The sequence below is a fragment of the Myotis yumanensis genome, unplaced genomic scaffold (genome assembly GCF_028538775.1).
Source record: "Myotis yumanensis isolate MYYU_CA2020_CCGP unplaced genomic scaffold, mMyoYum1.0.hap1 SCAF_6, whole genome shotgun sequence".
Lineage (NCBI taxonomy): Eukaryota > Metazoa > Chordata > Mammalia > Chiroptera > Vespertilionidae > Myotis > Myotis yumanensis.
Window position 1 is genome coordinate 4,338,805 of NW_027223757.1, and position 12,088 is coordinate 4,350,892.

At 52.6% G+C, this 12,088-nt stretch overlaps 1 protein-coding gene across 3 annotated transcripts in view; it reads right to left on the reverse strand.

The window, feature by feature from the left end:
• Positions 1-6,400, reverse strand: part of SYTL3 (synaptotagmin like 3) — a 44,769-nt gene extending 38,369 nt beyond the window's left edge. For 2 of the 3 annotated variants that reach the window (XM_070419177.1, XM_070419176.1), the window contains exons 1-3: positions 6,340-6,400; positions 1,907-2,491; positions 15-233 (exon numbers count right to left, since the gene is read on the reverse strand). In XM_070419177.1, coding sequence (XP_070275278.1) covers positions 15-233; positions 1,907-2,016 — 329 coding nt within the window. In that variant the 5' untranslated portion in view covers positions 2,017-2,491; positions 6,340-6,400. The remainder of the gene's footprint in view (positions 1-14; positions 234-1,906; positions 2,492-6,339) is intronic. The other variant, XM_070419178.1, reaches the window with a different exon arrangement.
• Positions 6,401-12,088: the final 5,688 nt, after the last annotated feature.

Below are 12,088 nucleotides of genomic sequence, written 5' to 3' on the forward strand. Positions count from 1 at the left end.
TCCCGCATCCTCACCTGCCCTCGTAGCACACGGTGCACCTCCAGAGGCGGGTCCTGCTCAGGAACACACGGCACCCGGAGCACACGCAGTGGCTGCAGCCCTGGCACACGGCACCCCGGTTCAGCAGCAGCCCCAGCGCCCGCCGGCAGTGGGCACACGCCTTCTCCTGGTGGCCCTGGCCCGGGCTCTTCCCGCCTTTCCACCGGAGGTGCTGCAGGTGCGCCTTCAGCTTCCTGTGGCCCAGAGAGTCCCATCAGATCCCACCAAGCAGGCGGCAGAGGCCAGACACCCTCCCCGCGGCCCGGGCCCCGTCAGCACCCCCACAGCAAGGGACAAGGGGCTTGCCACCCACGCCCTGGGCCCCCCCGTGGCCCATCCCGAGGCTCAGGGGGTTTCTCAGCTGTGAAACAGGGACAGACCTTACCCCAGGGCTGCTGGGAGGGTGAAGGGCAAAGCATCAGGGAGAAGCCTGGCCCAGAGGAGCGAGCTGCTCATTGTTCTGGGTTTATCCTTTCGTGCCCAAAGGGCATTAAAATAATAGGCAGGAACAGAGAGGAGAGGAAAAATAACACACAGAGGATGACACTCAGTCTCATGTGCAAGGCACGGAAGCTCTGTAACGCAACATGCATGCCCGCGACTGCCATCCGTACCGGTGAGACGGCTTAACTGATGCTCTGCTCGGACACTGCCCATTCCCCGGTGGCCAAGCCCCCTAGGCGAGGCCCTAGGGCAAAGGGCTATCTCGCTGGACCCCAGGACGCTCTTTCTGAAATATCTCTGCGACCTGCTTTTAGAAGAGAGAAGCCAATTCCAAGGCACACACTTACACCCCGCTTTCAGGCTTTCCCCAGAATCGGTAGCCTCAGGTAACTGGCCCCAGGTACACGTTCTTCAATGATACCCAAAGCGACTCTCCTAATCAGGGTCGCCAACCAGTGGTCCGTGAGCCCTGAAAGGCTGGCTACCGCTGGTCTAATCTCGGAGAGATCTTTCACCCTGTGCTCAGCCTGCTGCATTTCTTAGCGGAAGGAAGTGTGAGTCCATTTAGAGAGTCTGGGGACAGCAGGCGGGGATAGACAAAGAGCACGGCACCTTCCAGGTGGCCGGGAAGTCTCCCTCCTCCCTCAGGCACGCGGTGCCCGCAGGTGTGCTCTGGGCGGGTGTTCCCCTTGGCAAACCCTGAGAACCCAGCCCGGCCTGCAGCCCAGCCCTTCACTGCTCTCCTGGACCTCACGTCCCCACAGACGCGGACAGACACAGCATCGGCGTCCAGTTGGCCTTCCGACCCACTCGAGGGGGGCTGGACAGCTGACATGGACACTGCTCTGAAACACCCAGTTCTGCTTCAGTAAATGTTAGCTGACGGCAAACAGCTGTGCAAAGACGGAGGCAAGACGCGCCCACGGGCAAACCGGCCGGGAACAGGCCGAGCAGGTTCGCCTTTCACATCCTCCAATTCCTCACAGCCCAAGTGAGAAAAAAAAGAAGAAGAAAGAAAAAAAGGCAGGAATGGATTCCAGCAGATTTGCTGTTTCTAAGCCGCTTCCTTTCTTTGTGTCTTCAGGTGCCACGGAAAATAATTTAGGAAAACCTTTCACCAGGGGGCTTGCCCCGAGGGGTGCTGGAAGCCTGTCAGCTTCCCTAGAGTTATTCCTGCAAAGTAGGCAAATGTGTCCCCAAAAAGGCACCAGTAAGTAACAAAAGCAGCCGCCTGTGTCCCTTAAGTAAAGGAGATCCCGCCTCCCGCCCCCTGCCCCCTGCCCACCCCCCTGTCCTGGGGCGCTTGTCAGACCAGAGGCTGGGGTGCAGGAGCCATATGCCATGTCCCGGGGCAGCTCCCAGCAGGAAAAGCCACCAGCCCAACGGACCCCCATCGGGGCGGACCCCCATCCGGGGCGCGTACCGGACCCGCTCCTCCTCTATGCTCTGCACCGCCCGGTCCCGGCGCAGCACCCGGAGGACCGCCTCCTGCTCCAGCTCCTGCAGGGTGTCCAGACTGACTTCTTGGGCCATTTCGCCGTCGCTTCTGGGACTGGGACGGGGTGACGTTTCACTCCATGGCCCAGCGCCCGTCGCGCCGCGCGGAGGGGCCGTGTCCAGCAGCCCCAGTTCCTGAACGCGCTCCCGCTCCTGTTCCCGGCGCCCGCTGCCTGTGGCTCTGCCTCTCCTCTCTCCTCTCCCCCTGCCGCACTCCCGGGACAGAGCTCGGAGCCTCGGCCCGGCCCCGGGCGGGCGCTCTGCTCTCACCGGGCCCGCAGCCCCTGGCGTCCGTCGGAGACAAGAGCGTATCTTCCTCTGAGGTCTTGCCAGCGGGCTCTACGGAGGCACGGGGCCAGCACACAGATAACTCCTGCTAGGCAGGCGTATCTCCAATCTGAGGGGTTTAAAATAGCAGCAGGGAGACGGTCAGTGACTCAGAGGCGAACTGTCCCCTTCGAACATCTGCCGGTCGCCGGGAAGGACGGCGGAAAGCCAGCCGGCTCAGCGCCTGGGGAGAGAATAAAAGCAGGTCAGGGCGCCCGGCCCGCGTCCCCGAAGCCTCGCCTCCACACCCCGGGAGCCCTTTGCGTTGTCTGCCCTGGTGATGTCGGAAGGTTTTTAATTTTACTAAGTTGGTCTCGTGTTTCTAAAGGCCTCCAGTTCCCAAACTTGACTCTTTCTAGTCTGACTTCCGCCTCTTCCGCGATCAGAGGTGCGAAAGGTCTGTGTTTAATACCAACCTCCTCATTGAAAACACGTTAGCAGAGCAATGTCCTCGATGCCAGCTGTTGTTTTTACAATTAACTTCAGAACTCAAAAAAGAGTATCCAATTAGGGAGGTCTGGGGAGACGTCACCACAGCCTCAACCCCTCAATCATGTGTGGGCCTCAGTGGTTTCACCAGCTGCCCACGATGGGGTCCTGTTTCTGCTACTGCGAGTCGAAAGGCTCTGCCTACATTGTTCCTGCGTTTGTTCCTCATCAGTGGCCTTGGGCAGCCATCCCCTTCAGCCTGTCCCTCCCCCCAACCAAGAAGGAGGCTGTGAATGGGTAAGACACTGGACAGATGCTAGTGAGGAAATGCAGAGAGTGTAGCCCACGGAGTCAATGCACTTTCTACAATGCCGTTTCGTTATCAGATCTACATGAATTCCTCAGTGATCACACTTCCTTCGAATGCTTGAGAAGCTACACTCCCTCTGTCGGCCTTCTGCAGAAACCCACACCATAGTCCTTACGATCCATATGAATCGGTGGGTGAGCAGTGAATCCGCCCAAGGGGTCAGTCTGTTTAAGCTGTGATTCCTAACCTTTGTTCCTTTAAATCTTTATATTGAAAGATGGGTAACCTTCCATATTTAAATGTGTAAAATAAAATACTTTGAGTGGCAAAGAAAATCGACACCAATGAAGTGACCCCTACACCCAGGCACCACTCGGAAGGAAAGTCCCCAGTCCCCAGCCGCGGGGAGATGCATTTACACCAAACCCGCCATCTCCGCGGAGATCTGGCCGTCAATCTGGCTCCAACACGAATCCAGGATCACCTGGGTCCAGCCCTTCGCGCCAACAGCTGGAACAAAGCAAGGAGGACGCAGGAGGATTCCCCGCTGCCTGTCTTTCCCTTTCCCTTTCCCTTTCCCTTCAGCAAGGCCCAGGCCGGGAGCCACGCCTTTGTCTGGGATTGACAGGGATGCAGGCCGCAGGGGTGGGGGTGGGGTGCCCCCTAAGCCAGCATGTCCTTCAATCCCTGCATTTCCGTTTTGTCCGTGTGCAGTCCTGCCGGGCCCAGTGGAACAGGGGCATCCGGACAAGCACGGGGTTTAGCCCATCAGCCCAACAGCCCGACTTTATCAGCCTGCTCTCTGCCAAGCACGTGGCAGTGAGGATCCACGATAAACAAGACCCAGTGTCCGCATTCAGGAAGTTCCCATTCCACGACCTGTGAACCAGGAGGTCACGGTTCCATTCCCGGTCAGGGCACAGGCCCGGGTTGTGGACTCGATCCCCAAATGTGGGGCGTGTGGAGGCAGCCGATCGATGACGCCCTCTCATCGCTGATGTTTCTCTCTCCCTCTCCCTTCCTCTCTGAAATCAATAAAAATATATATTTTAATAAAGTTCACATTGCAGCCAGAAAACAAGCGACAACATGTAGGGTGAGTATAAAGGCCACGAGCCTCCACAGAAAAGGGGTGCTCACAGGGAGGCAGGTGCTCTCCACAGGACAGTGGAGGTGCTGGGGGAGGGGGGGCCAGGGGGGATTCTGGGGGAGGGGAAGGGGGCTCCCGGGGGAGGGTGTGCAGGGCCACTTTGCCAGTCACGTGCTTGCTTGCTTTCCTCCACCCAAGAGCAAAGTGCTCTTGCCTTTGGCTTTTAGACCTGAGAGAGCTGGGGGCGAGGGGGGGCGGTGGAGGGAGTACCAGAAATGAGAGACTGAGGGGAGAAAGGATGGGAAAGCCAACCATCTACCTGCAGGCTGCAGCACCCCCCTCTCCCCCCATTTCTCCCACCTACCTGCCAGCTCTGAGCAGCGGGCCCTGAAATCAAAGGACAGAAAGACTCCTCCCTGCCGTGAGGGAGGGACTCGACCTGAGGGTGGAAATGTGGCGCCTGGCGGAGGGGCCGGGTGTGGTGTGTGAACGTGTGAACAGGAGCGAACAGGAGCGTCATCACTGCCCGGCTTGCAGGGGAAATGACAACACGTTCTCAGAGCCCCAAAGCCACAGCCTCAGCGCAGGCCACTCGGGGGCTTGGCCACAGCCATTTCCTGGAGCAGCGGCACCGCTGAGAAGGCAGCCTGGCTCAGGGGGAGGCTGGGGGCCAAGGTGACCTGGAGGGGCCACGGAAAACGCCACCCGTGTCTTTTCGTCGTGTGTTTATTCTTTCCGGAGGCCGTGACCGCCCGAAGGCGGCGTCACCCAAGGAAGGAGATGAATGGAGAGCAGCTTTCTGTCTGCGGCTCCCACCCACCTGGGCCCAGACCTGCACACGGGACAGATTCGTTTTTGCAAAGGCGAGGCGACAGGCGTGTGCGCCCATCACAAAGTCTGACCCGAAACGGACACGTGCGCTGATGAATTCCTTTGCTCTGCTGTTACTTCATCAGAGGTGGGTATTCCGAAAGCCAGTGAGCGCCAGCCCTGGGTCCCTCACCCGCACGCCCTGTCCAAGGCCTGGTACCTAGTTCTGTATTCCTTTTCTTGAAGAATTCTCCACAAGCTGCGTAACTGCAGGTCCCTCAAAACTCCATTCGTTATACGTGAGGTTGTGTGTACATGGGCTTAAATCTAGAAAACTCGACACCCACCCAAGGTGAGAAGGGACCATTTCCTCTGAGAGCCCACACAGCGCACTGTTGATCCTGCAGGAGGGTATCTTGCCCCTCCCAGCTCCCCCCCCCAAAAAATATTATAGAATCCGAGTAAAACACTGACACAGGACTCCATGATTTTCATGGCTTATACTTGACATCTTATGGAAGGGTGGAGAAATGAGAATTAATGTTATTATATTGTTATAGGTACTACTTACAATAGTCATTACTACTTACAACTGTACCAACAGCTATGATTTATTTATTTAGTGCTTACTCTGGGCCAGACAGTGTGCCAAGTATTCTGCATACCTCAATCCTCATTTCAACACACAACAAACATGATGGAGTAAGCACACCCATTTTACAGATGAGAAGAGTGAGGCTGGAGTGATTAAGTAATTTACCTGATGTCACATTCTAATCTGGGTCCATGTAGCTCCAAAGCCTTCTGCTTTGTTTGAGCAGAGAATTTAGAATTTCCCACTACGTTGGCCAGATAACCTTTTCTACACCAATTCTAGCTCAATGGAGCGTTAATATCTGCTGTGCATTCTCCTCTCAGAATCTCTCCTCTTGCCAAGAAATTGGTTTGGGCGTTAAGGAAGTTTAATTGAAAGAAATTTAAATTAGACCCCAGCTAATTTAATTTTTTTATTTTAAAATTGTATTTCTGTTCCTCCTCCAAACTGAAGATTATGGCTGATCCAAGCAAACGGAATTTATGCAGCAGACTCAGAGCAAAACAGTAATAAACGATACATACAGTAACTCACAAGCCAAAGAAGCAATTGGACACTCTGTGCCACCGCCTAGAACAATTCACACCGTCTACTTCCTCCATACCATTTAAATCATTATTACCCTGAATTTTAAATGTCTGCTATTCAATAAAGTGACAAGTCACCTTTGTTTAATTTACCATTGCTTTTGTTTCTCATCTTTTAATGTCATCCATCTAAGAAAAGTCGCTGTAGCTGTAATCTCTACTCACCCCGGCCCCCAAATGGCCCAACGCTGTACCTGGATGCCCAGCCTACCTTTGAATCAACTGCGAGAGAAGAGATCAGAGGAGTCTGCTCCGAGGAGGAGGAAGTCAACTTTTCTTCGTGTTAGAACAGCTGACGTATTTCTCCTTCCTTCCTGTTGGGCACGGGGTGAAGTGTGCATTCCCCGCTGGCCCTGAGTGCTCTGTGGCTACCCCACATCCCCAGGGCCCCCGAGAACAAAGCCACCCGAACCACACCCAGGAACTCTCATACGCCAGCAGTTTCCATTTTTGTCTGGAGGGAAGACTGAGCTGGTGCTACTGAAATGTCTCACCCCTATCAAGAACGCCCCCCCCCCGCCCCCGTCCCCCCCTGCCCCCACCCCCCTCTGCCCCCCACCCCCCGCCAAGAGCAGAGGCTCCAAATGCTCAAATGTCCCCACACCTGCAAGGGTTTCACGTTAACCTCAAGTGTAAATGACTACATCCCAAACATCAGCTGCCAACTCAAACACCAATTTAGAACAAGACTGGCATGGACTCCTTTTTTTTGGTAAATTGCATTGATGTTTAGCATACATACAGGAACATGGTACAAATCATAAGAACAGCTTGATGAAGTTTCCCAAAGTGAATGGGTCTATCAAGAAATTGAACTTGCTCGGCCAGTGTGGCTCAGTGGTTGAGCGTTGACCTATGAACCAGGAGGTCACGGTTTGATTCCCGGTCAGGGCACATGCCCAGGTTGTAGGCTCAATCCCCAGTTGGGGCTTGCAGGAGGCAGCTAATTGATGATTCTCCTTCATCATTGATGTTTCTATCTCTCTCTTCCTCTCTGAAATCAATAAAAAAAAAATTCTATTAAAAAAAAGAGATCAAACTTTAACAGCACCCTGGAAGTTCACATTACAGTATATTTTACTAGAGGCCCAGTGCATAAAAAATTTTTGCACTCGGGGGGCTGTCCCTCAGCCCGGTCTGTGCCCTCTTGAAGTCTGGGACCCCTTGGGGGATGACCACCTGCTGGCTTAGGCCTGCTCCCCGGGGGATTGGGCCTAAGCTGGCAGTCAGACATCCCTCTGGCAGCCTGGGAGCCCCCAGGGGATGCAGGCCTATCTGCAGTCGGACATCCTTAGTGCTGCTGAGGAGGCGGGAGAGGCTCCCACCACCACCGCTGTACCGGCAGCCATCAGCCTGGCTTGTGGCTGAGCAGAGCTCCCCCTGTGGGAGCTCACTGACCACCAGAGGGCAGCTCCTGCATTGAGCGTCTGCCCCCTGGTGGTCAGTGTGTGTCATAGTGACCAGTCATTCCCAGTCATTTTGCTGTTAGGGTCAGTTTGCATATTACCCTTTTATTATATAGGATTGTATGAACATCTAAAAAAATTGATCTATTGTACTATTGATGGATGCTTGTGTTATTTATAATTTTTAGCTATTATGAATAGTGTGACTGCAAACATTGTTATATAGTCTCTTGGGTGAGTATTTGTACGTGTTTCTGTTGGTTACGTGTGTAAGGGTGGAATTGCTGTGTCATAGGTCATGTTTAATGTCAGTAGATGCCACCCACAGCTTTCCTAAATGGCTGTACTCACACTCCTACCAGCAACAATTTCCAGTTGCTTCACATGCTCATCCACACTTGATGTCATCTGTCCTTCTTATTTTATCCTTCCTGGTCAACCGGGGGTGATATCATATTACGGTTTTAATTTTCATTTCCCTGATGTTTTGTGTAGCTGAGTTATCTGAGCATCATTTTATATGTTTATTGGTCATTTGGAGATCTACTTTGATGTTGGACTTGTTCAAGTCTTCTGTCTGTTTTCCTATTGGGTTGCCTGTCTTTCTGTTATTGATTTGTAGATGTTCTTTATATATTTAGGACACGAGTGCTTTGTCAGATATTTATATTGCAGATATTTTCTCCCTCTCTGTGAACTGTTTTTTTCATTCCCTTAATAGGCTCTTTTGAGGGTTTTGAACTCACTCCTGAGGGTGATACAGTGTGAACTCTAATTGAGAGAATATGATTCCGGCAAGCCAGCTGATGACCAAGAATAGGGCGTGTTGTGTGGAGTCACTAGAGCTCTCTGAACACTCCTGGAACTCGGTTTCCTCATCTGTAAATGAGGGTCGCTTTGCTCATCACTTTGGCTCTTTGGTTCTGAAATCTCACTCTTCTCTGGCCTGAGGGTGACAACTTGAGATGGTGAATTCCATCAGGTGAGGAGCAGCGGTGGGCAGGAGGTGATGGTGAGCTGTGAAGGGTTAGAATGACTAAAGGGAAGAGTGAATTAAGAGGGCTAACTTTGTAGTGACAGATCTGGGTGATGCTCAGGAAACTGCTTGGCCTCTCTGAGCCTGTCTCCTGGTGACGACCCCAAGGCCTCCCTGGCAGTATATAGTTCATTCAATTCATTCATAAATATTTATTGTGCATCTACTATGTCAGGCGCTGCCATAGTGATCATGGTTGAGGATCCCTGACCTAAAAAGATTCCTAATAAATAGTGACTGCTGTCTGGCCCGTGTTGCTCCGTGGTGGAACCAGGAGGTCACAGTTTGATTCCTAGTCAGGGCACATGCCTGGGTTGTGGGCTCAGTCCCCGGTAGGGGGAATGCAGGAGGCAGCTGGTCAATGATTCTCTCTCATCACTGATGTAATATACCTCTCTCCCTCTAACTTCCTCTCTGAAATCAATAAAAATCAACCAATCAATCAATAACTAGTAACTGCTATTTATTTAGTAGTAATATTACTATTTTTTGTAGCTTAAGGCACTGAATAAATCCATTTAGGAATGTTTGGGGGGAAATGTTTTAGAAATTTGGGTAATCTGGAATAGTTATTATTTTGCTAAGGCGGGTGTAACAGATACCTTAGACTGGAGAGCTAAACAACAGAAATTTATTTCCTCACAATTCTGAGGCCTGGAAGATGGAGCTGTTGGCAGGGCCTGTAACTGACTGTCTCCAAACCATCCTCCCTCTGTGTGTGTCTGTGCCGAATCTCCTTTCCTTGTAAGGACACAGGCATATCGGACGTTATTCTAACTTAACCTCTAGAAAGGCCCCATCTCCAAATACAGAATGCCACCTCCTCAGGTCTTGGTGGTGAACACGTCAACATGTGAATTTGGGGAGGGACACAATTCAGCCCATAACAGTGGGATATACTAAGAAAACTTAGAACTTCCACTTTTTCAAAAGCTAAAAACGTAAACTTTATTGTTTAGGAAATGGATTCATAGTTTAACATATCATAGTTGCAATACACACATTTGTGGGAGACATGCTCAAAAACTGTTCCTGCTCGAGGGGCGTAATTAACGAAGTTTGGGGACCCCTCATCTGGGGCCTCGGGCTACAGTGGGCAGCAGGGAAGAGTCGGCAAAGACAGCAGAGACTGGGTGCTGGGCGGGTATAAACTATTATTATTTTATCCTCACCCAAGGGTATTTTTCCATCGATTTTTACAGAGAGTGGAATAGAGAGGGAAAGACAGAGAGAAATATCGATGTGAGAGAAACACACCGATTGGTTGCCTCCTGCACACGCCCTGACCAGGGACCCAGGCCAGGGAGGAGCCTGCAACCGAGGTACATGCCCTTGACCGGAATCTAACCCGGACCCTTCAGTCCGCAGGCCGACACTTTACCCACTGAGCCAGACCGATGAGGGCTGGGCAGGTATAAATTAGATCACATCTGAAAGCAAAGGGAGCTGACACAGGGCGGGCCCGGGGTTAGACCAGAGGGCAAGGGAAGCCGGGGAGCGGCCGAGTGGCTGCATGGCCAGGAGTCGGCAAAGAGAACGTGAAGATGCTACATACCCGAGAGAAGCCTTCGCACTGTGTGTGGCGGGTGAGAGCACTTTTCCCTTCTGTGTCCCTGCCCTGTAAGCTCAGGCATGGACAAGACACCTGCTCTGGACAACAAAACGTGTGCAGAGATGACACCCGCCACTTTATGAGCAACACCTTCCTAGCCAACACTCGGCCACCATTCTCTCTCCCTCGGTGACTCTGGAGTCACGCTGCTCCACCGGCCTGGTCCCAGCGTGGAGGAGACGTGGGGCAGAGCCACAGCAGACCCTCCATGGGCGTGCAGTATGAGTGACAACACATCTTTGCTGTCCTCAACCACCAAGAGTGTAGGGTCATTTGTTTCTGCAGCTGAGCCTATGCTGGGTCTGTTCCTATACACAGAACTGACACACTATTTAAAAACTATCTCTCGCCCTAACCGGTTTGGCTCAGTGGATAGAGCATTGGCCTGCGGACTGAAGGGTCCCAGGTTCGATTCTGGCCAAGGGCATGTACCTTGGTTGCGGGCACATCCCCAGTTTGGGGTGTGCAGGAGGCAGCTGATCGATGTTTCTAACTCTCTGTCCCTCTCCCTTCCTCTCTGTAAGAAATCAATAAAATAAAATAAAAAAAACTATCTCTCTACATAAAAGGCTAATATGCTAAGTGTCCCTCCACCCATCCTACTGGTCGCTATGATGCGCACTGACCACCAGGGGGAGATGCTCAACACAGCAGCTGCAGAGCTGCAGTGACTTGGCAGTGGCGGTTCTCCGGTGACGCACACCAGAACCAGAGAGGAGGGAGCAGGATTCCTCGTGGGGCCATGCGATTCCACCTTCAGCTGTGGGTTATGTTGTGGTTGGGGCACTGTCGGCCCTGAATCTGGTTTACTGCACACTTGCGTTTGCGTTCCACACCCTGTAGGACAGCAACTTTGCAGAGTGCCCACTCACATTCCAGGACCTCTAGGGGGATGTCGGGAGAGCTGATTTCGGCCAGATCCCCGCAGGCCAGCCCAAGGGACCCCACCTACCGGAGGGACCCCACTCACTCTGCAGACGCCAGAGAGGGACCGTGGGAGGTTGGCTCCAGGGCATGTCTGACCCATCTGGCCCAATCCTGCCCCACTGGCCACCTTCTAATTAATTTCCTTTCACTGTGTATGAATCTGTGCACTGGGCCTCTAGTTATAGCATAAAAACCAACCATCAGAAAAAATAGCAGCTGGAGGTTTCCGTTATGCCCATGAGCTATCCCTTAGTAGTTAATCTGAGGGATGGAGCCCCAAGGAAGGGGCGGGGTAGCCGGGATTGGGAGGAAGAGGGACCCAAGGGGCTCAGAGCAACAGCCACTCCAGTTGGTACTTCAGTCCCACCAGTGCCTGAGTTTCCCAGCGGACAGCATCTCATTAGCATGGAATTTCTCAGCCTAGGTTCTCACTTTAGATATGTGTCAGCCACAGGTTTATTTTCTGCTCCTTACAGCATGAGATTCCTCAGGCTACAGTGTTTTGGCATGACCAGCTTCCTTGTATTATTGTTGTTATTATTATTGACTCAGTGCATCTCAGTAACACACTCCTAGGCTCAGGGGAAGGGATGAAAACTCGGACAGCTACAGGGTTGGATCCGGGTGGTGAAGGGCCCCGCATCACAGACAACAACACTGTGAGACCCCACGGAGGCCGCTGACTTACCAGCTGAGGTGGCATGGCTGGGATTGCTAGGCCTGCACTTGCTAAATCAAGGCACTGGCAACACCAATCCCTATCTCTAAAGAGTGTAGTTAGGAGATGACTCGACGGAAGAAAGCACGCAATACCTGCCAATCTATGGCTAACTCCCAAATGGAAAAGCAAACTCGAGATTCACTCCACTGATTCATTGCGCAGCAACTAAACGGTATTCTAAAATGTGGCTGAATCCCAGAGATATGAGCAGCCATGAGGCTGGTGGACCTGCATTCTTGGGCAATCGGGGTGCTGGGA